The sequence below is a fragment of the Macrobrachium rosenbergii genome, chromosome 3 (genome assembly GCF_040412425.1).
Source record: "Macrobrachium rosenbergii isolate ZJJX-2024 chromosome 3, ASM4041242v1, whole genome shotgun sequence".
Lineage (NCBI taxonomy): Eukaryota > Metazoa > Arthropoda > Malacostraca > Decapoda > Palaemonidae > Macrobrachium > Macrobrachium rosenbergii.
In genome coordinates this window covers 25,703,167-25,718,697 of record NC_089743.1, presented here as the reverse complement: position 1 = coordinate 25,718,697, position 15,531 = coordinate 25,703,167, and the positions used below count along the sequence as shown (strand labels likewise).

The following is a 15,531-nucleotide window of genomic DNA, read 5'->3' as shown; positions in this document are numbered from 1 at the left end:
TAATATAAAACGGTGCAAAAATTACGACAAAGTGACGAAAGAAGTTCTGAGATGCATCGCTGATTCTTTGTAGTGCGAGAAGAAAGAAATTTGTGCATGCGCAGCTGGGTAACGCTTCTAAACAAAACAACAGCAGTGATCCGTGAACTCCCAGCATCCCTCAAGGCGCGTGATTTAAAATATTTTGCAAACTAGGCCCATAACTATTTTTCCGCGAATATTTAAACAAACTTTTTTGTAGTCGATGTACCGTACATCCACTTGGCACCCGACAGACAATTTTAGTCGACGTACAATACGTCCTGTCGGCGTTTAAGGGTTAAAGTTCCAGTCTTCCATCAGACTGGCGATGTAAACCTGGAACATGCGCTGTAACCCAGGAAATCATTTTTTATGAATATATTTGAAGAGCGACGTAACCTCAGAACAACTTAAGCCAAGTCCGACATAACCTGGGGACTGCCTGTATATATACAGTATATATTTATACCTGCATTGTCATAAAAAAGGGCACAATACAATCTATGAAATGCACAAGTCCAGGGGAAAGGCAGCCAAGGGGCAACATCCGAAAATTCTACACCCTCCACAGAAAAGAAACTAAAGATAAGATCTGGGTAAAAAATGTTGTAAAGCACACCATGGAAACACTACTACTGCGAAATGCAAAAATAAATATTGAACGATAACATTCATGAACAATTTAAAAAATACATTATAATTTTAGATTCAGTAGTAAAAAATCACTATGTTTAAAAACATCTTAAAACAGTGCAACCCAAACTTGTTTTATTCTACCTTAAAACTAACAAATTACATCACTGATAACCGCAATGATACTAAAACCAGTCATTCTATTTTTGAAATTACATAACCTTCATATAATCTATAATGCTTACTTAACTGTCATTTTCCTGACATCATACATCAATTCACAACCAAAAAAGTAATTTAGTAAGAAGTACATGACATACAAACAAAAAATATACTTATGTCTTGGAAAAAAGGCTATAGTAAACATGATGCTATTTGAATGTAAATCAAATCATACTTATACTGCAGAGTCTTGACAGTTTGGAAGTTAAGCACTTTTAGTTTCTGTCCCTAATTACTGATCTATTTGATCTATGGAAGACAATAGCAAAATGCCCCGCAAAAGGATTACTTACTTTTGAAAAACTTGTCACTTTCTGTCCATTAACCTTTTTAAACTGAAGGTTGCATTGGAGTAACATTTCATGCTATTTTTCTCTTTTTTTTTTGCTGCTTAGGTTCGACACAATACTGATCATGAGCATTAACATGCTGCCTTAATTACCTACCAAAATCAGATTCTGCACTTCTTATAATTTATTAGATTTTCCTCAGTGTTTTGTCTGCAACATCTAGTCAGTGCTCTTCTAGTAGCTTAATGCAGGATTTTATGTTCCTCTGACCACCCAAGAAATGGTCATCAACCAAATTCTCAAAACTCAGTCACTGATACCAGAATCATTACGCAGATATAAGCTTCATAGGACCTCAGATAAAATTCTAAAAGACGTTGGTAAAAATTTTACACACAATTATAACATCAAAACCCTTTACTGTGAAATTATATGCCTTGAACTTCTTATAGAAAGCCAAATTTAAAATCTCAACAACTCTTTTAACTTAATCTCCCCAATAATCTTGGCTGAGATACACCTACCAACCCTCCGCTTAGCCTCAGGTGAAATCAGTCCCTAGAATCCCTGAGACTGGGGCACTTCATCAACAATACCCTCGGACCCAGAGGATTGGACAGTCGTCACATAATGGCCATCAAAATGCTAAGTCTTTGGCATATATGGTCCATATGCAGGTGGCAAAGGGATGAAACAAATTCATGAAGTTCATTTCTTCACCAATGGGACTGGTAATAATGGACTCCAAAATGTCCACCCTGCCCAATACTGAGGGTATAGCACCAACACAATAAGATTGGCGCAAGTGTAAGCCTTAACTGATTGTTGAGATCAAGATTATTAAAAGACTACAATCATCCCCACTCCAACCAGACAAATTTTAATACCAGGAGTCTTATCCCCAAGTTCATTCCACTTTTGGAATCCTACACTAAGACCCAAGTTCATTCCACTTTTGGAATCCTACCATAGGATCTTAAATAGTTCTGCCTTCAAGGCATATTAATACTCCGTAAGTTCAAGCCATTCCTAGCTTCAAATATGAACTCCAATCCCAGTAATAGCATCTCCTCAATCATCCTCAATACCTTGAAAAAAGGAACTGGTGATATAGAAACCCAAGAAGTAAATGAGACAAAGTACAAGATTTAAAAGGATATCTCCCACAGTTGCACCATGAAGTAATTGAGAAGTTGGATAGTGAGATGGAAGAATGAAAATGGAAACGGGCAGAGAAAAGGGCAAAAGAATGGGTGCGGCCATGGACTACAGGGAAGCTGTAAAGACTGTGGTAATGCCAAAAGTGCACCCTGTGAGGTTCACTGATAGCAACACCCTCCTAATGAGACAGAAAGGATGAGACTTACTTATTTGATACCCTAGGATCAGCTCAACTACAAGCAGTACTTCCATCTGACAGCAGTTTTTTTTTTTCTTTCTTTCTTTCAAGAGGGATTGCAACATCTGAGCAAATTTGTGACCGGAGACTGGCCAATTACAAGCAATTCTTTGTAAGCAAAATTTGTTTAGAAAAAAATATATTTAATAGTCATTAAAAATACATATTTGAAGGTGCCATAAACTGTAATATTCTCTTGACTTCCATTTAAGAAAAACTGCTAGTAATAATATCATAAACATAAAAGCCTTCGCTGGAATATAGCTCTGCTGCCAACATGGAAGTAGCTTCCAACAGCTTTCCAGGATCTTGATCTTTTTGAAATAAGACTGCTTCACCCAGTGGTTTCCTTTTACCTAAAAACAGTAATTATGGCCAAGATCATTGCTAATGGGCATCCTGTTTGACAACTATCTTTAACAAGAAACTTTCATTAGCACACTCACATTCTTTTTAGGTGCCACACTGCCAAACTACCTAGCAGCACAAGTCATCTCTTTCTTTTACTGTTAAAATCATACAATGGTCTTTCTGACGACTTTATTCTTGAAGAGAATAGAATAGAACATACAATTTAGGCTGAAGGTCAAGCACTGGGACCTATAAGGTCATTCAGCGCTGAAGGGAAAATTGAGAGTAAAAGGTTACAAAGGTGTAACAGGAGGAAAACCTCACAGATGGAATCTGGCTTTTAGACCATAAGCCTGGTAAAGTGAACCACAAGATCATTCAGTACCAAATTTATATTCATTTATTTTATATCTTATTTTCACTTACATTTAGTCTCTTTTCTTACCATTCCACATAATGACATTGTATGCAGTGGAAGTTATATTTGGAAATCAATAACTTTATGGTTTTACAATTAAATGTTTCTGCTGTTTGAATAATCATAAAAATAATTATTAAACATTAATGATAATAAGCATTCAGTAAAATGCCTGGCGGCAGGATGCAGAGCCCTTTACTGCTGTGAATCCTGTCACAAATCATGAAGTGAATCAGAAGTCCCACAGATTTCACTTGTGTCTAATGTCCATGGAGACTTTTCCTAATGGATTATCATTACTGTGATTCTGATGACCCAGGAACAGATAATTACTCCAGGGGTAAAACAAACAACATGTGACTACAAACTCAGGACCTTACCTACAACTTATTCTCTTCTTCAATTCTACATGGATAATCTTTGTAATTCCATGTTTTAGCTAATATTAGCAGGTAATCAGTTCTTATCAAACACTTTTCAAAACCCAGGACCAATTTCATGGTTATCTTCAATCACTTGAAAAACAAAACAGAAAGATGAATTTGTAAAGGGGATTTACTAATAATGATAAACTTTAGGGATGGGGTCAGGATGTCAAAACTGATTCAAGGTTTGCAAGGCCACAAGTAAACTCTAGCTAACTACTTACCTATTCACTATAAACTACAACATTACATTTACAACCCTACTTTTTCCTGAAAAGGATTTGATCAAGAGATATATTAGAAAACATTAGTTTGCAAGAAAACTAATTCTGAACAAATTTGAGACAGTTCTTGATGAGGGCCGTTTGCTGCTTGGAAATTAATGGCAGACACATTACTCACACGTGAGATAGAACCTGGGAGACCTAAGATTGGATTGGAATATAAATTTAGGCCAAAGGTCAAACGCTGGGACCTAAGATATCATTCAGAGCTGAAAATAGTGTTGAAACAATTGTTAGGACAGGGTGGAAAGTAAGATGGAAGAAAGAGAATATGAATTGAGATACAGCAAAAGGAAGGAAACGCATTGCAGCTAGGGGCCAAAGGGACGCTGCAAAGAACCTGAAGTAATGCCTACAGTACACCGCGTGAGGTGCACTGACAGAACTACCCCCCACCCACCACGGAGCCGGGAGGCCTAGGACTAATGGCTAGGAAGAGACAAAGGCTTACAAGAACTTGGAGGTCTACACTGTTGTCCTGATACAATACAGAGAACAGCTGACGGCCATGCATGGGGATAGCTGTCAAGTTAGTCTCCACACTGCGTGTATAATGCTTCTGTTAAGTCAAAATAACAATGATTATTTAGTGTGGACGACTTCAAACCACCCAAAGGAAGCCAGAACCAAAGAGGAAATACCCGAGTGGGGCTCAGTCTGTCTGATCATTGTAAATTTTGTAAATTAACCAAGGTGTTAAAGAAAACGGATTTGCAAATTCCTGCCAACCAAAGTGGAATACAACAGAATATAGAATTTAAGCCAAAGGCCAAGCGCTGGGACCTATGAGGTCAATCAGTGCTGAAATGGACACTGACAGTTAAAAGTTTGAAAGGGGCAACAGGAGAAGAAGCTTGCAGTTGCACTATGAAACAATTGTTAGGAGAGGGTGGAAAGTAAAAAGAAAGAGAATATGAACGAAGTACAGTCAAATGAATGAAAGGGGTTGCAGCTAAGGGGCGAAGGGATGCCGCAAAGACCCTAAGTAATGCCTGCAGTGCACCGCATGAGATGCACTGATGGCACTACCACCCACCCCCGGGGACCCAAGTGGAGGAGTATAGCTATGGAGAAATCTATTGAAATTAAAAATAGGACATTTTCTTACAAACCACAGTCAGAATGATTAGTAGTACATTATGAAGTAGAACTTAGGGAATAAAGTGGGAAAGCAATAAACGTCCAAATTGAGAATATGATCATTAGTTATGCGGCGTACCAACTACAGTGGTCAGTGGAGCCGATGGCCACTTGGCTGATCATGGGTAACTAACAATCTTGTCAATATCATCCTATTGTACTTGAAAAGTAATTTGGCTTCTGAGAGAGAGAGAGAGAGAGAAATGGCTTCCGATGATTCTTTCGTCTTTTTCCCTCATAACTATTTTAAAATTACCTATTAAGATAAAAACCTATTGCTCCTCAAATTTTCAACAATTGTTCTAAACAATTCGCTGAACTCTATCCGTTGTCTGTTTTTGAAAAGCGACGAGAACATCAAACTTCCTTTGTGGGTGGGGAGATATATAATAATTTTTATACAATACAATATTCTTCCTTGGTATTGATTGCATACTCATACACTTCTTCAGTCTCCTATCAATTTCATAAACTCAGTTTTGGAATAGTGACAAACATGAACCAATAATTATTTTAAGGGAGAGAGATATACATTTACTTGAAATATTGTACAATATCCTCTCTCAACACTAACCAAATGCAGGTTTGATTACCCGAGAAAAGGTTACTTTCGAGGGTGTCACTATTAATGCACCAACCAAGTCTTTTGGGGCATATAAGCCAAAAACACTACTAGCTTTCAAACAATGTTATTTAGTCAACTAAAACGATTCAGCCAGTCAAAAAATACACCAATTCGTCAGTTAATTGGCAAGCTTTCCTACAAGCAATTAATAAACCCAACAGCTTAGTCGACTGGCAAACACGTTTACCAATGTCAATTCAGTCAGAAATGAAAGTTAACTTTTCACTATACTTTCCACACAAAAACTCTGTCCGTGAATACAAGTACAGTGACTAACACACATTTACATACTATACAAATATGTGCACACTAAATTATTGCCGAGAAGTGTCAATCGATAATAGTCTTTTCAGACAAACACGAGGATGATAAGGAATATATCTTATCAGTGTAAAAAAAGATAAGATGGCTAATTTTTTGGGTTTGTGGCACCAAACAGGATTATCAGCAATATTAATTAAGTCACTCTACAGAGGCATAGGTTGAGTCAAAGTCCTTTAAATATACTCTGAGGTCAGCTCAGCGCATATACAGTAGGTGGAACTTTTGTGACGTCAATCATAGGACCCTAGGTGTGGGAAGGATTAAGTAAACACACGTCGTCTCTCTCTCTCTCTGCTTCGACCCAAACATTCCCATATCATCCCTTCATGTCGTCTTCGACGAAAGATCGAACGTTTGTCATTTAGTTTTCAGTTAATTGCCTAGAGAGAGAGAGAGAGAGAGAGAGAGAGAGAGAGAGAGAGAGAGAGAGAGAGAGAGAGACCTTACCTTACCTTACAGACCTTACAATTCGTTCGGGTTGCCCCAGGTCCCTCAGTGTGAGGCACCTTTGATGTCTACCAGAGAGTTGCTAACGCATCTTCCGGTATATTTTGCATCTTCCAGTCTTGGATGGTCTGGGATGTATCTTAGATATTTGTCGAGCTTATTCTTAAACACATCTACGCTCACTCCTGTTATGTTCCTCAGATGAGCTGGTAGCGCATTGAATAGACGCTGCATTATCGATGCTGGTGCGTGGTGGATTAATGTCCTGTGTGCTTTCCTTAATTTTCCTGGTATAGTTTTTGGCACTATTAATCTACCTCTGCTTGACTATTCCTACGATAACTCTTGAATATTCCATATGTTTTTCAAAGCATACAACCTTGTGTGCAACTCTTAATACCGTCTTTTTTGAAATCTGATACCTAATACTGTATACCTATTCTTTTGGTCAAAAGGCAAAATCAGAAACAATGACGGAACCAGAACAACTTGCCGTAATTTCATTTGATGAAATGAATATGGCTAGTAAGTGTCATTATAACAAAGGGATGGATGTTTTATATGAACCTCATGATAAAGTCAAGTAGTTATGTTAAGAGGTTTGACTGGAAGCTGGGAACAACCCACATACTACCAATATGATGACTCCAATGTGCATAAAAAAAACTGACTGATATTATTATAAATGTTGTTAAAGCTGGCTTTGCCATTGTGGCAATTGTCCACGATCTTGGACCTAGTAATTTGTGGGTTTGGAAAGAATTCGGGATTGATCCCCTTAACCCTGAAATTTTTTTCCAAAAACCCATGTGCTGATAGGAGAGTGTTCATATTTGCTGATACTCCCCATTTGATAAAGTTAATTATAAATCTTTTTTGGACCACGGTTTTCTTATGGAAAATGTAAATAGTGTATCTGATTCGTGTATCCGTGAAATGCTAATAAAAACTGTCAGAGTATGCTTTAGCATATAAAATTAATGACATATCAATGTAAGTGGCTTACAAGGGCAGCATGTACAGTATGCTGTAGGCTACAGCTACTTTCAAATTCATGTGCAAAGGCACTGTATTTATAGGAGAAAGGGGCTTACTAGAGAGAGAGCAACAACTGGAAGGAAACTGCCGATTTTATAGCTACAGTGGATAAATGGTTCGATGTCCTAAATTCTTCTATGAAGTTCGGTGACATAAAAGCCCGCAATGCATTTGGGATAAATCTGGATAGCCAGAAAAGTGCTTTACAAAAAATGATTGATGTTAAGCTAGGAATTAGGGTAAAAAAAAAGTTAAGTATACCTTAGTTTTACCAGACCACTGAGCTGATTAACAGATCTCCTAGGGTTGGCCCGAAGGATTAGACTTATTTTACGTGGCTAAGAACCAATTGGTTACTTAGCAACGGGACCTACAGCTTATTGTGGAATCCGAACCACATTATAGCGAGAAATTAATTTCTATCACCAGAAATAAATTCCTCTAACTCTTCATCAGCCGGCCGCGGGAATTGAACTCTGGCCCATCGAGTGACAGTCTGAAGCTCAACTGACTCGGCCAACAAAGGGCTGGAATTAGGGCAAAGAACCCCGAATTTAATTACCTTTGTAAATTTCAAAAAGGTGTGATATTATCTTGCCACTCAATGATTGGGCTACATAACGTTAAAAAAGTCATGGCATTTCTTTTATTATGACTCGGAAATTAAATCAAGACTGAAGACAAAGTTTTTTGGATACATTTGGCAGACTTCACATGATCATCCCAATGCAGTTCATTTTTAATGAGACTGAAAAACTTTTTGCTAGGTAGGGATATTGAATTTGTCAGTGATAAAGCAAAATACGACAAAGGAAATGATAACCTTGACCCGTTATCCCATGAAATGGTATCATCTGGATGTGGAGGATACGGACCTAATAAATCTTTCCATGGCAGGGAACTGGCCTTGGAAATATGTATGACAAACATAATTTTTAGATTCCTGGAATTTGATGTGGATCTTAAGAATAACAAAATGTTTTCTGAGGAAATAAAATTCACTAAATGTCAGAAATCAGGAGACACAATGGGATCTGTTATCGAAGACGTCCTGAAAAAACCTGATATGTGACTCATTTATCCTTGCATGGGAGCTAAGTCACTTTCGTAGTTCGTGGTTGATCGTGCAGTCTATCGGCACAACGAATATACAGTGACGTCTGCCTAGGAAATTCCCGATATTTTAGTGGTCCTTCGAACCGGATCAACCCAAGTGCTAGTCCCCCGTGGGAGGTTGGGCAAGGCATGGTATTCTGAGTTTTGGTGGTAGGGCACTCACAGTTGCCAGCCCATTTGCCCGAGAATGAGGGCGTAGAAATTGAAATTTACCGTAGGCCCAGAGGCCTGATAGCTAGCCTAGAATCTACCGAGCTTCCCTTCTGGAATAGGAGGTACAATTTAGCTGTTGTGTACCTCGGGGGGAATGATTTAGCTATGGAATCTGCAGATAACATGTGGGATAGACTCAAGGTATTCACTGAAAGAGTCAGACCAATCACTACAACTGTGGCCATTTGTAACACCGAAGAATAGCTATACTGTATAGTGAAACGAACCGTTTTCATATAAATCCATCTGAGTATAATGCCTGAGTAAAGATTCTGAACACAAGAATCTGCCAGTATTGGGCACGTAGAAAACATTATGACGTACACCACATTTCAATGAACCCTGTAGGTTATCGAGCTGGAAGAACGTCCGACCACATGCACTTTGATACTCATATCAGAGGCGTATTCTTGAACCGAATAATAAGACTCATCTGAGGCGAACGAGTACACCAGAGTTAATAGGAGAACAGGGGGCTGTGTTTGGTGAGAGTAACTTGGGCTGGCATCATTTCCTTTTAACCCCTTTGAATTGTTTGCCAAGTACACTTCTTTTTTCACTTAACAGTTTAAGTTAACATAAATAAGTAGTCACCCTCCCACACATTCACAAAATGGTGGCCAGCAATGAAGCCCAAATGGAAGCCATCTTGGTCCTCCTAGATGACGATCTGGTATGTACTCAGGGATACTCCTCGAGTCACATCATGTCACTGTGTATCAGAACTTGTTGAACAGAATTCAAGCTAACGAACAGCAGTTGAAAACTTTGTACACATCTAATACGAGCAAATTAGAAATATTAATGCATGATCAAGTGCGGCAATCATTCAATCGAGCAGCGAGAATGACCACACTACTCATGAGTCGAATTAGGACTCTTACACCTGCAAACCAACCCACAACCCGACTGCCTAAATTGAAGGAATTGCCTCTGCCCACGTTCAAGGGAGAGATGGACAAGTTCAGTAACTTCCAAAAATTATTTGACGTACATGTCCATAAACGCACAGACACTGACAACGTGGCAAAGTTTATGTATCTGTTGGGATCCCTGGACGGCGAGCCACTTAGAGTGGTGCAATCTCTAAGTGTAACGGCGGGAAATTACGAAGTAGCGTGGGAGTTGCTGAAAAAATATTATGGAATCGACCATCAGACCTTGGTAATCTTGCATCGGCGGTTAGCTGATCTTTTTGTGCCGAAATGTAATTGTAAGGAATTAAAAGCCTTCCGTATTGAATTGACCATACTGATCGAGCAAATCAAGAGACTGTGTGGGTCTGCATTAGACCAAGGAATGCTATTGAGCCTAATTTGTCAAAAATTGTCTAAGGAGCAATTTGTCAAAAATTGTCTAAGGAGCAATTTGTCAAAAATTGTCTCAGGGGCAAGTTTATCAGAAAGTCGTTGCATATTTGCGAAAGTGTGATTTTGGTCCAAATGAATTGTTCACTGCACTTGATTTCCTTATTCGTAGCATGGAAGACGATGTCCTTCAGAGGGGGGGAAAGTCTAGATAACGAAAGGCAGAATTCTGTGTTAGACTCAAATGCTTCACGTAACAAAGCATGTCCACTTTGTAATGGAAATCATTCACCCTTTAATTCTACCAAGTATCCTAATGCCGCTGCGAAGAAACAACAACCAGTCATATCGCAACGTTGTTTTAATTGTTTCGTTAAGGCCATAGCAGTAAGACTTGTAGCAGTAAAGAAAATTGTAAATTGTGTAATGCCAGACACCACAGTTTCATTTGTGAAAGCTGAATAGTGATACGAGACACGGCACGAGTTTGTCCAACCAACCTACCACCAGACAGTTGCCACCTCATGTATTGTTACAACCAGTAACTAATCGAGGGCAAGAACACCCGGGGAATAGAGCTAACGTAAATTCGAGGACACTCACTCAAATAAAAAAATGAGAAACTGTGTAAATGCCAAAACTGTAAAGAATCAGCCTTCAGTCGAGTTGTCAGTAACCTTGTTGCCTACAGCTACGGCAACTTTGTACTCGAAAGAGGTACCTCACACAGCGCGCATGTTTTTAGATACTGGCAGTCAACGCAGCTTTATTTCTAGTTGGCTGACATGCAAATTAAAGTTACCTGTCATCAAGCGCATGGCACTGACCATTGCACCATTTGGGTCTCAAGTAGTAAAGGGAGAGTTTGATGTAGTCGCGTGTTGTATTCACCTGCGAAAGAGGGTGGTCTGCACAAAGTTAGTAGTACAGTACATGATAACATGAACATTCCAATCCACAACATTGGACTTGTCAACATAAAGAATCATTTGGGAAATGGCTGATGTTGAAATTAAAGTGGATGTGTTGAAGAATGTAAACTTGTTGATTGGGGCAGATTATTTTAATTACCTTGTAACTGGTATGGATAAAATTGACGGGATGAGTGTTTTTGTCACACATAGTGGGATCACGCCTTATGGGAGGGTACCTCAGTGGGCTTTGCAGGGAGTTAATGTAACTAAAGTTTGTACCTTGAGGATATGTAGAATAGTAGAATGTGAACCTGATGTAGACATCTGGTGGAGGTTGGACACGATAGGAATCGCTCCACATGAACAGTTTATGGTCTCAGAACGTGCTGCCGTTGACAAAGTTATCGAAAGTATACAGAAAACTGAGCAAGGTTACCTAGTTAGTCTACCTTTCTGCAGGTCAGACAGACCAAGTAACAACTATAACACAGCCCTTGCCCACTTGCATTCATTAGAGTGATATTTCGCAAAAGATGAGAGTTACCATAGGGATTATGAAAAAGTCCTTCAGACTTACTTAGAAGCTGGCTTCATAGAGGAAGTCCAGAGCACAAAGGTAGGGGGCTATTATCTCCCCCATTTTGGCGTTAAAAAGGAAAGTCTTACGACACCTCTCTGCATAGTTTTCAACGCCTCCTCCAAGGCTTTGAGAGAAGGAATCATTCATTCTAGTAATCGATTGTTGAACAACGAGCCATGTAAAAGCCAGCTGGTGTTATTGCCCCATAAAGGAAGACTAGCTGTGCTTTATCTAGAGCACCTTCATGTAACACACATGCACTGTGGTGTAAATATACTAATGACCCTTTACCAGCAGGAATGTTGGATGCCAAGTTTGAGATCATTGGCCAAGGGCGTAGTAAGAAGGTGCAAAGCTTGTAATATCGCCTTCAAGCCTCTTCTACAACGACGGCAGCCTCCTCCACTCCCAGCCGATCAAGTTCGACTGCTTAGCCCATTCGAGAAAGTGGGAGTAGACCACTCGGGCCCTTTGAAGGTTACAGAGGCGGGTAGGACACCTCCTCATCATCACCTGTCTGGCCAGCCGTGCAGTATACACTGACTACCGCAGCGGGCTGGATGCAGACACCTTTGTACTACTACTACGAAGATTCGCTGCAACCCCTGGCGCTCCATCGAGGATATACAGCAACAATGCCATGGTGTTCAGAGCAGCATGAGGTATACGAGGAGGACGTCACTCAACAATTCCTGTGTGAGCGCAGGATTCGATGGACATTTCAGACCCCCACGATCTCCCTAGAAGGGGGGTTTCTTTGAGAGGACCCTCGCCACAATGTTGCGACACACCATCTTCTCAGTGGAGCAGCTGAGGACCCTCATCAAGGAAGAAGAGGCGGTGATTAATAACAGACCGCTGATGTACGCTGGTGATACCAGGGAAAACGAGGTCCTGACACCTTCCCATCTCATCCGGGGCGATGTGATTCGCCTGTTGCCTCCCGTAGTGCCTCACGAAGAAATGTTTGCCACATTAACCACCCGACAGCTTTGTCACGAATATGTCCGTCTAACAGAGACTCTGGAGAGGTTCAAGACCCTCTGGAGGGACGGGTATTTGAAATCTCTTCAAGAGAGACACGATTGCAAAGAAGGAACGCCAACTCTGCTGCACGTCAGAGACGTGCTGGTAAAGGCCGACAACGGCAAGAGAAGTCAGTGGCCCCTGGGACGAATAGAAGAGATTTATCCTGATGAGAAAGGGGTGATACGTTCTGTGAAGGTTCTGAAGGAGAAGAGCACTTGAGATCAGTCGAACACCTTGTGCCTGTCGAGCTGAGTGAGCATGAGCCGATGAAGAAGGTACTGGAATGCAGGTAAGAGTGCAGAGTGATGATAGTGATAATGACAGTGAGACAGGTAATATCACGCACCAGACTGATAGACTCAAGATCGATGATCGAGAGGCAGCTAGTGATAGGGATGAAGGTGATGATAGGCAGGATCAGAATGAAATGTTGGAACAGACTGCATCGAGGCTGAGAAGAAGACCTGCTACTGAGCAGAGACGGAGAATGGCAGAGTGGATTTGGGATGGAACTGTGTAATAGTTGGCATCGCAGCCTGAGGCGAACTGTAAAGTGTGGAAGTCGGAAAGGGATTTGACGGCATAGGGTCATAGGTGGGTGTGCCTCAGTATGCGACAGGAGCGGTTACTAGGGTCATCCAAAGTAGTGAAGGAAGTGTGATTATTCGACATCACCCAGAGGAACGAGAGTTGATTCCTCTCAAGACTCCGCAGGAGCAATTGTGAGTTTGTATAAACTAGAATGGAGCGTGCGAAGTCGCACAAACCACGACCTGTATGCTGCTAGTCAGAGCAGTAAATCTCTTAATTGTATGACAGACGACAAAATACGAAGGTCGAGTGGTAAAGAATTAATGTACTGTACTGCATTTGATAGCTGCGAATCTTGCCATTGCATGAGGTGCATTAGGCCATTGAGTTGCTATACTCATTTGTACTTGCATGTATTATATCACTGATTACTAGTGATGTAGCCATTTCTACTGAGACCTTGCTTTTGACATCTCATGCTTATTATTGATGCTTTTTGACGTCTCATGCTTATAACTGATGTTTTTTGATATCTCATGCTTATGTATTGATGTCGACAATGCCTTGATGAGGGCATTGCCTTGTGTTGACTGAATTGAATCATTTCCATGTATGTAATCTCCTTATTACTAAGTTTACCTTCATTGGTCGACTTGGGACTACTTCCTTATTGTTGCAATTCTTAATTTAATTAGTCGGTTTTGTAGCAAAATTACATGTTCTGTTGATTACTACTCGGATAGCTTGCTTAGCTGAGTGAATTGATTTCTATGTTCCATTAATTTACATTGCTAGTGACACCCATTGTGTCCATAATTGCTATTGCTATGCACATTGTACTGTAACGCATGTGTCTACTATTGAATTTTTCTTTGATTGTATGTATTGAATTTCATTTGAGTGATCACTCTGCATGTCATTGTACTGTAGTCGAGATCCGACCTCGTCTCGTAGCGCTGCGGACGAGTTCAGGCTGTAAGAGCCCGACGCCGTCTCTTCCAAACACATGTGTGTTCGTGTGTTCGTCATTCGTCATCCATCGGAGTGGACAAGACAAAACAAGAGCATCTCGTTTTCTTTCTCTGACGGAACGCGACTTAAACTATATAATATTTCCGTCTGTTTCTCCCTAACCATTGTTGTCTTGATTTATGTACAATCACCACTACTTGCATTGCCAAGCAAGCATTCTAATCATGTACTCATAATGATCCAACGAATCTTCCGTATCAAACTGTGTGTATGTTTCTGTTTGTGAAGACGCCAAACGTCTCGCCATTTCACATATATTATGCTACTGCATTGTATTCATTAATCCTGTCTCGAATCTCATGCAATTGGCCATATGTAGAATTTCCTGGCCTTTCCATTGATGTATGTTTTAACACTGTACGTTTATTATGTCTATCAATATCGCCATCTGTTTGTCTGCCGACAAACACAGATGTCTGAATCTTTTACCTCTGTTTTCACATGTCTGTGTGTAGATGTCGATAACATCTTCGAAGATTCTGTACATCTCTCAGTAAGGAACTACCAATAACCCAGTAAACACCCAGCCAGTATGTCACTCAATCTCCAGTTCTTACAAGGCCACGACTAATTCTAGCGGATGGTCTGTTTAGAGTTTGCTTGACTAGTACGTTCCACCTGAATCTTCCTACCTTTTTCGGGGGTGGAGAATTTCGCCAAAAAATTCTGTGCACGGGATTTTTTCCCTTTAAACTCCCGCCGATTCTACGAGGCTTACAGAATGGCAGGAACTTACTGGACAAGACAAGTCATAAACACGACTATTATTGCACATTTTGCTGAAATGCACGTACGGGCCGCAGTATGCAACGTCATGTTTCGTCTTATTACTTGTTTGAGTGGTTTGTTGTAAGTTTGAAGTCCTTAAGCCCAAGTACGTAAAAATAAATCAACCCAATTAGCAACTGCCCTCACAGGGAAGTGAGACTGTCGCCCGATAACGATAACCTCGCGCTTGTCGTTTTAGGAATCCCGTTCGTGACGGACGTGTGGGCTGGGCTCCTAAAGGTTTGTGTATAATTAGCAACTGTGAGTGCTCCTATGTAATTGTAGTGAGAATGGTTGGATAACAGTAACTGTTTAGGCGTTTGTATACTGCGGTGGCATTATGTTAGTTGTGGTTAAATTCCAGTGATTTCTTTGAGGTTGGGGGCAGTTGTGTAGCCCACGTGTTTCGTGTTGCAGGTGCGAA

At 40.4% G+C, this 15,531-nt stretch overlaps 2 protein-coding genes across 2 annotated transcripts in view; one reads left to right on the top strand and one right to left on the bottom strand.

The window, feature by feature from the left end:
• LOC136853488 (sortilin-related receptor-like) overlaps positions 1-15,531 on the bottom strand; it is a 159,341-nt gene that overhangs the window by 12,025 nt on the left and 131,785 nt on the right. The gene's annotated exons all lie outside the window — the stretch shown is intronic.
• LOC136850709 (uncharacterized) lies at positions 12,525-12,995 on the top strand. Its single transcript, XM_067124579.1, has one exon. The coding sequence runs from the start codon at positions 12,525-12,527 to the stop codon at positions 12,993-12,995; it is 471 nt and encodes a 156-aa protein (XP_066980680.1).

What these genes read in the sequence shown, in the direction of transcription:
- LOC136850709 (XM_067124579.1), top strand. Translation starts at nt 12,525, where the DNA reads ATGTTGCGACACACCATCTTCTCAGTGGAGCAGCTGAGGACCCTCATC.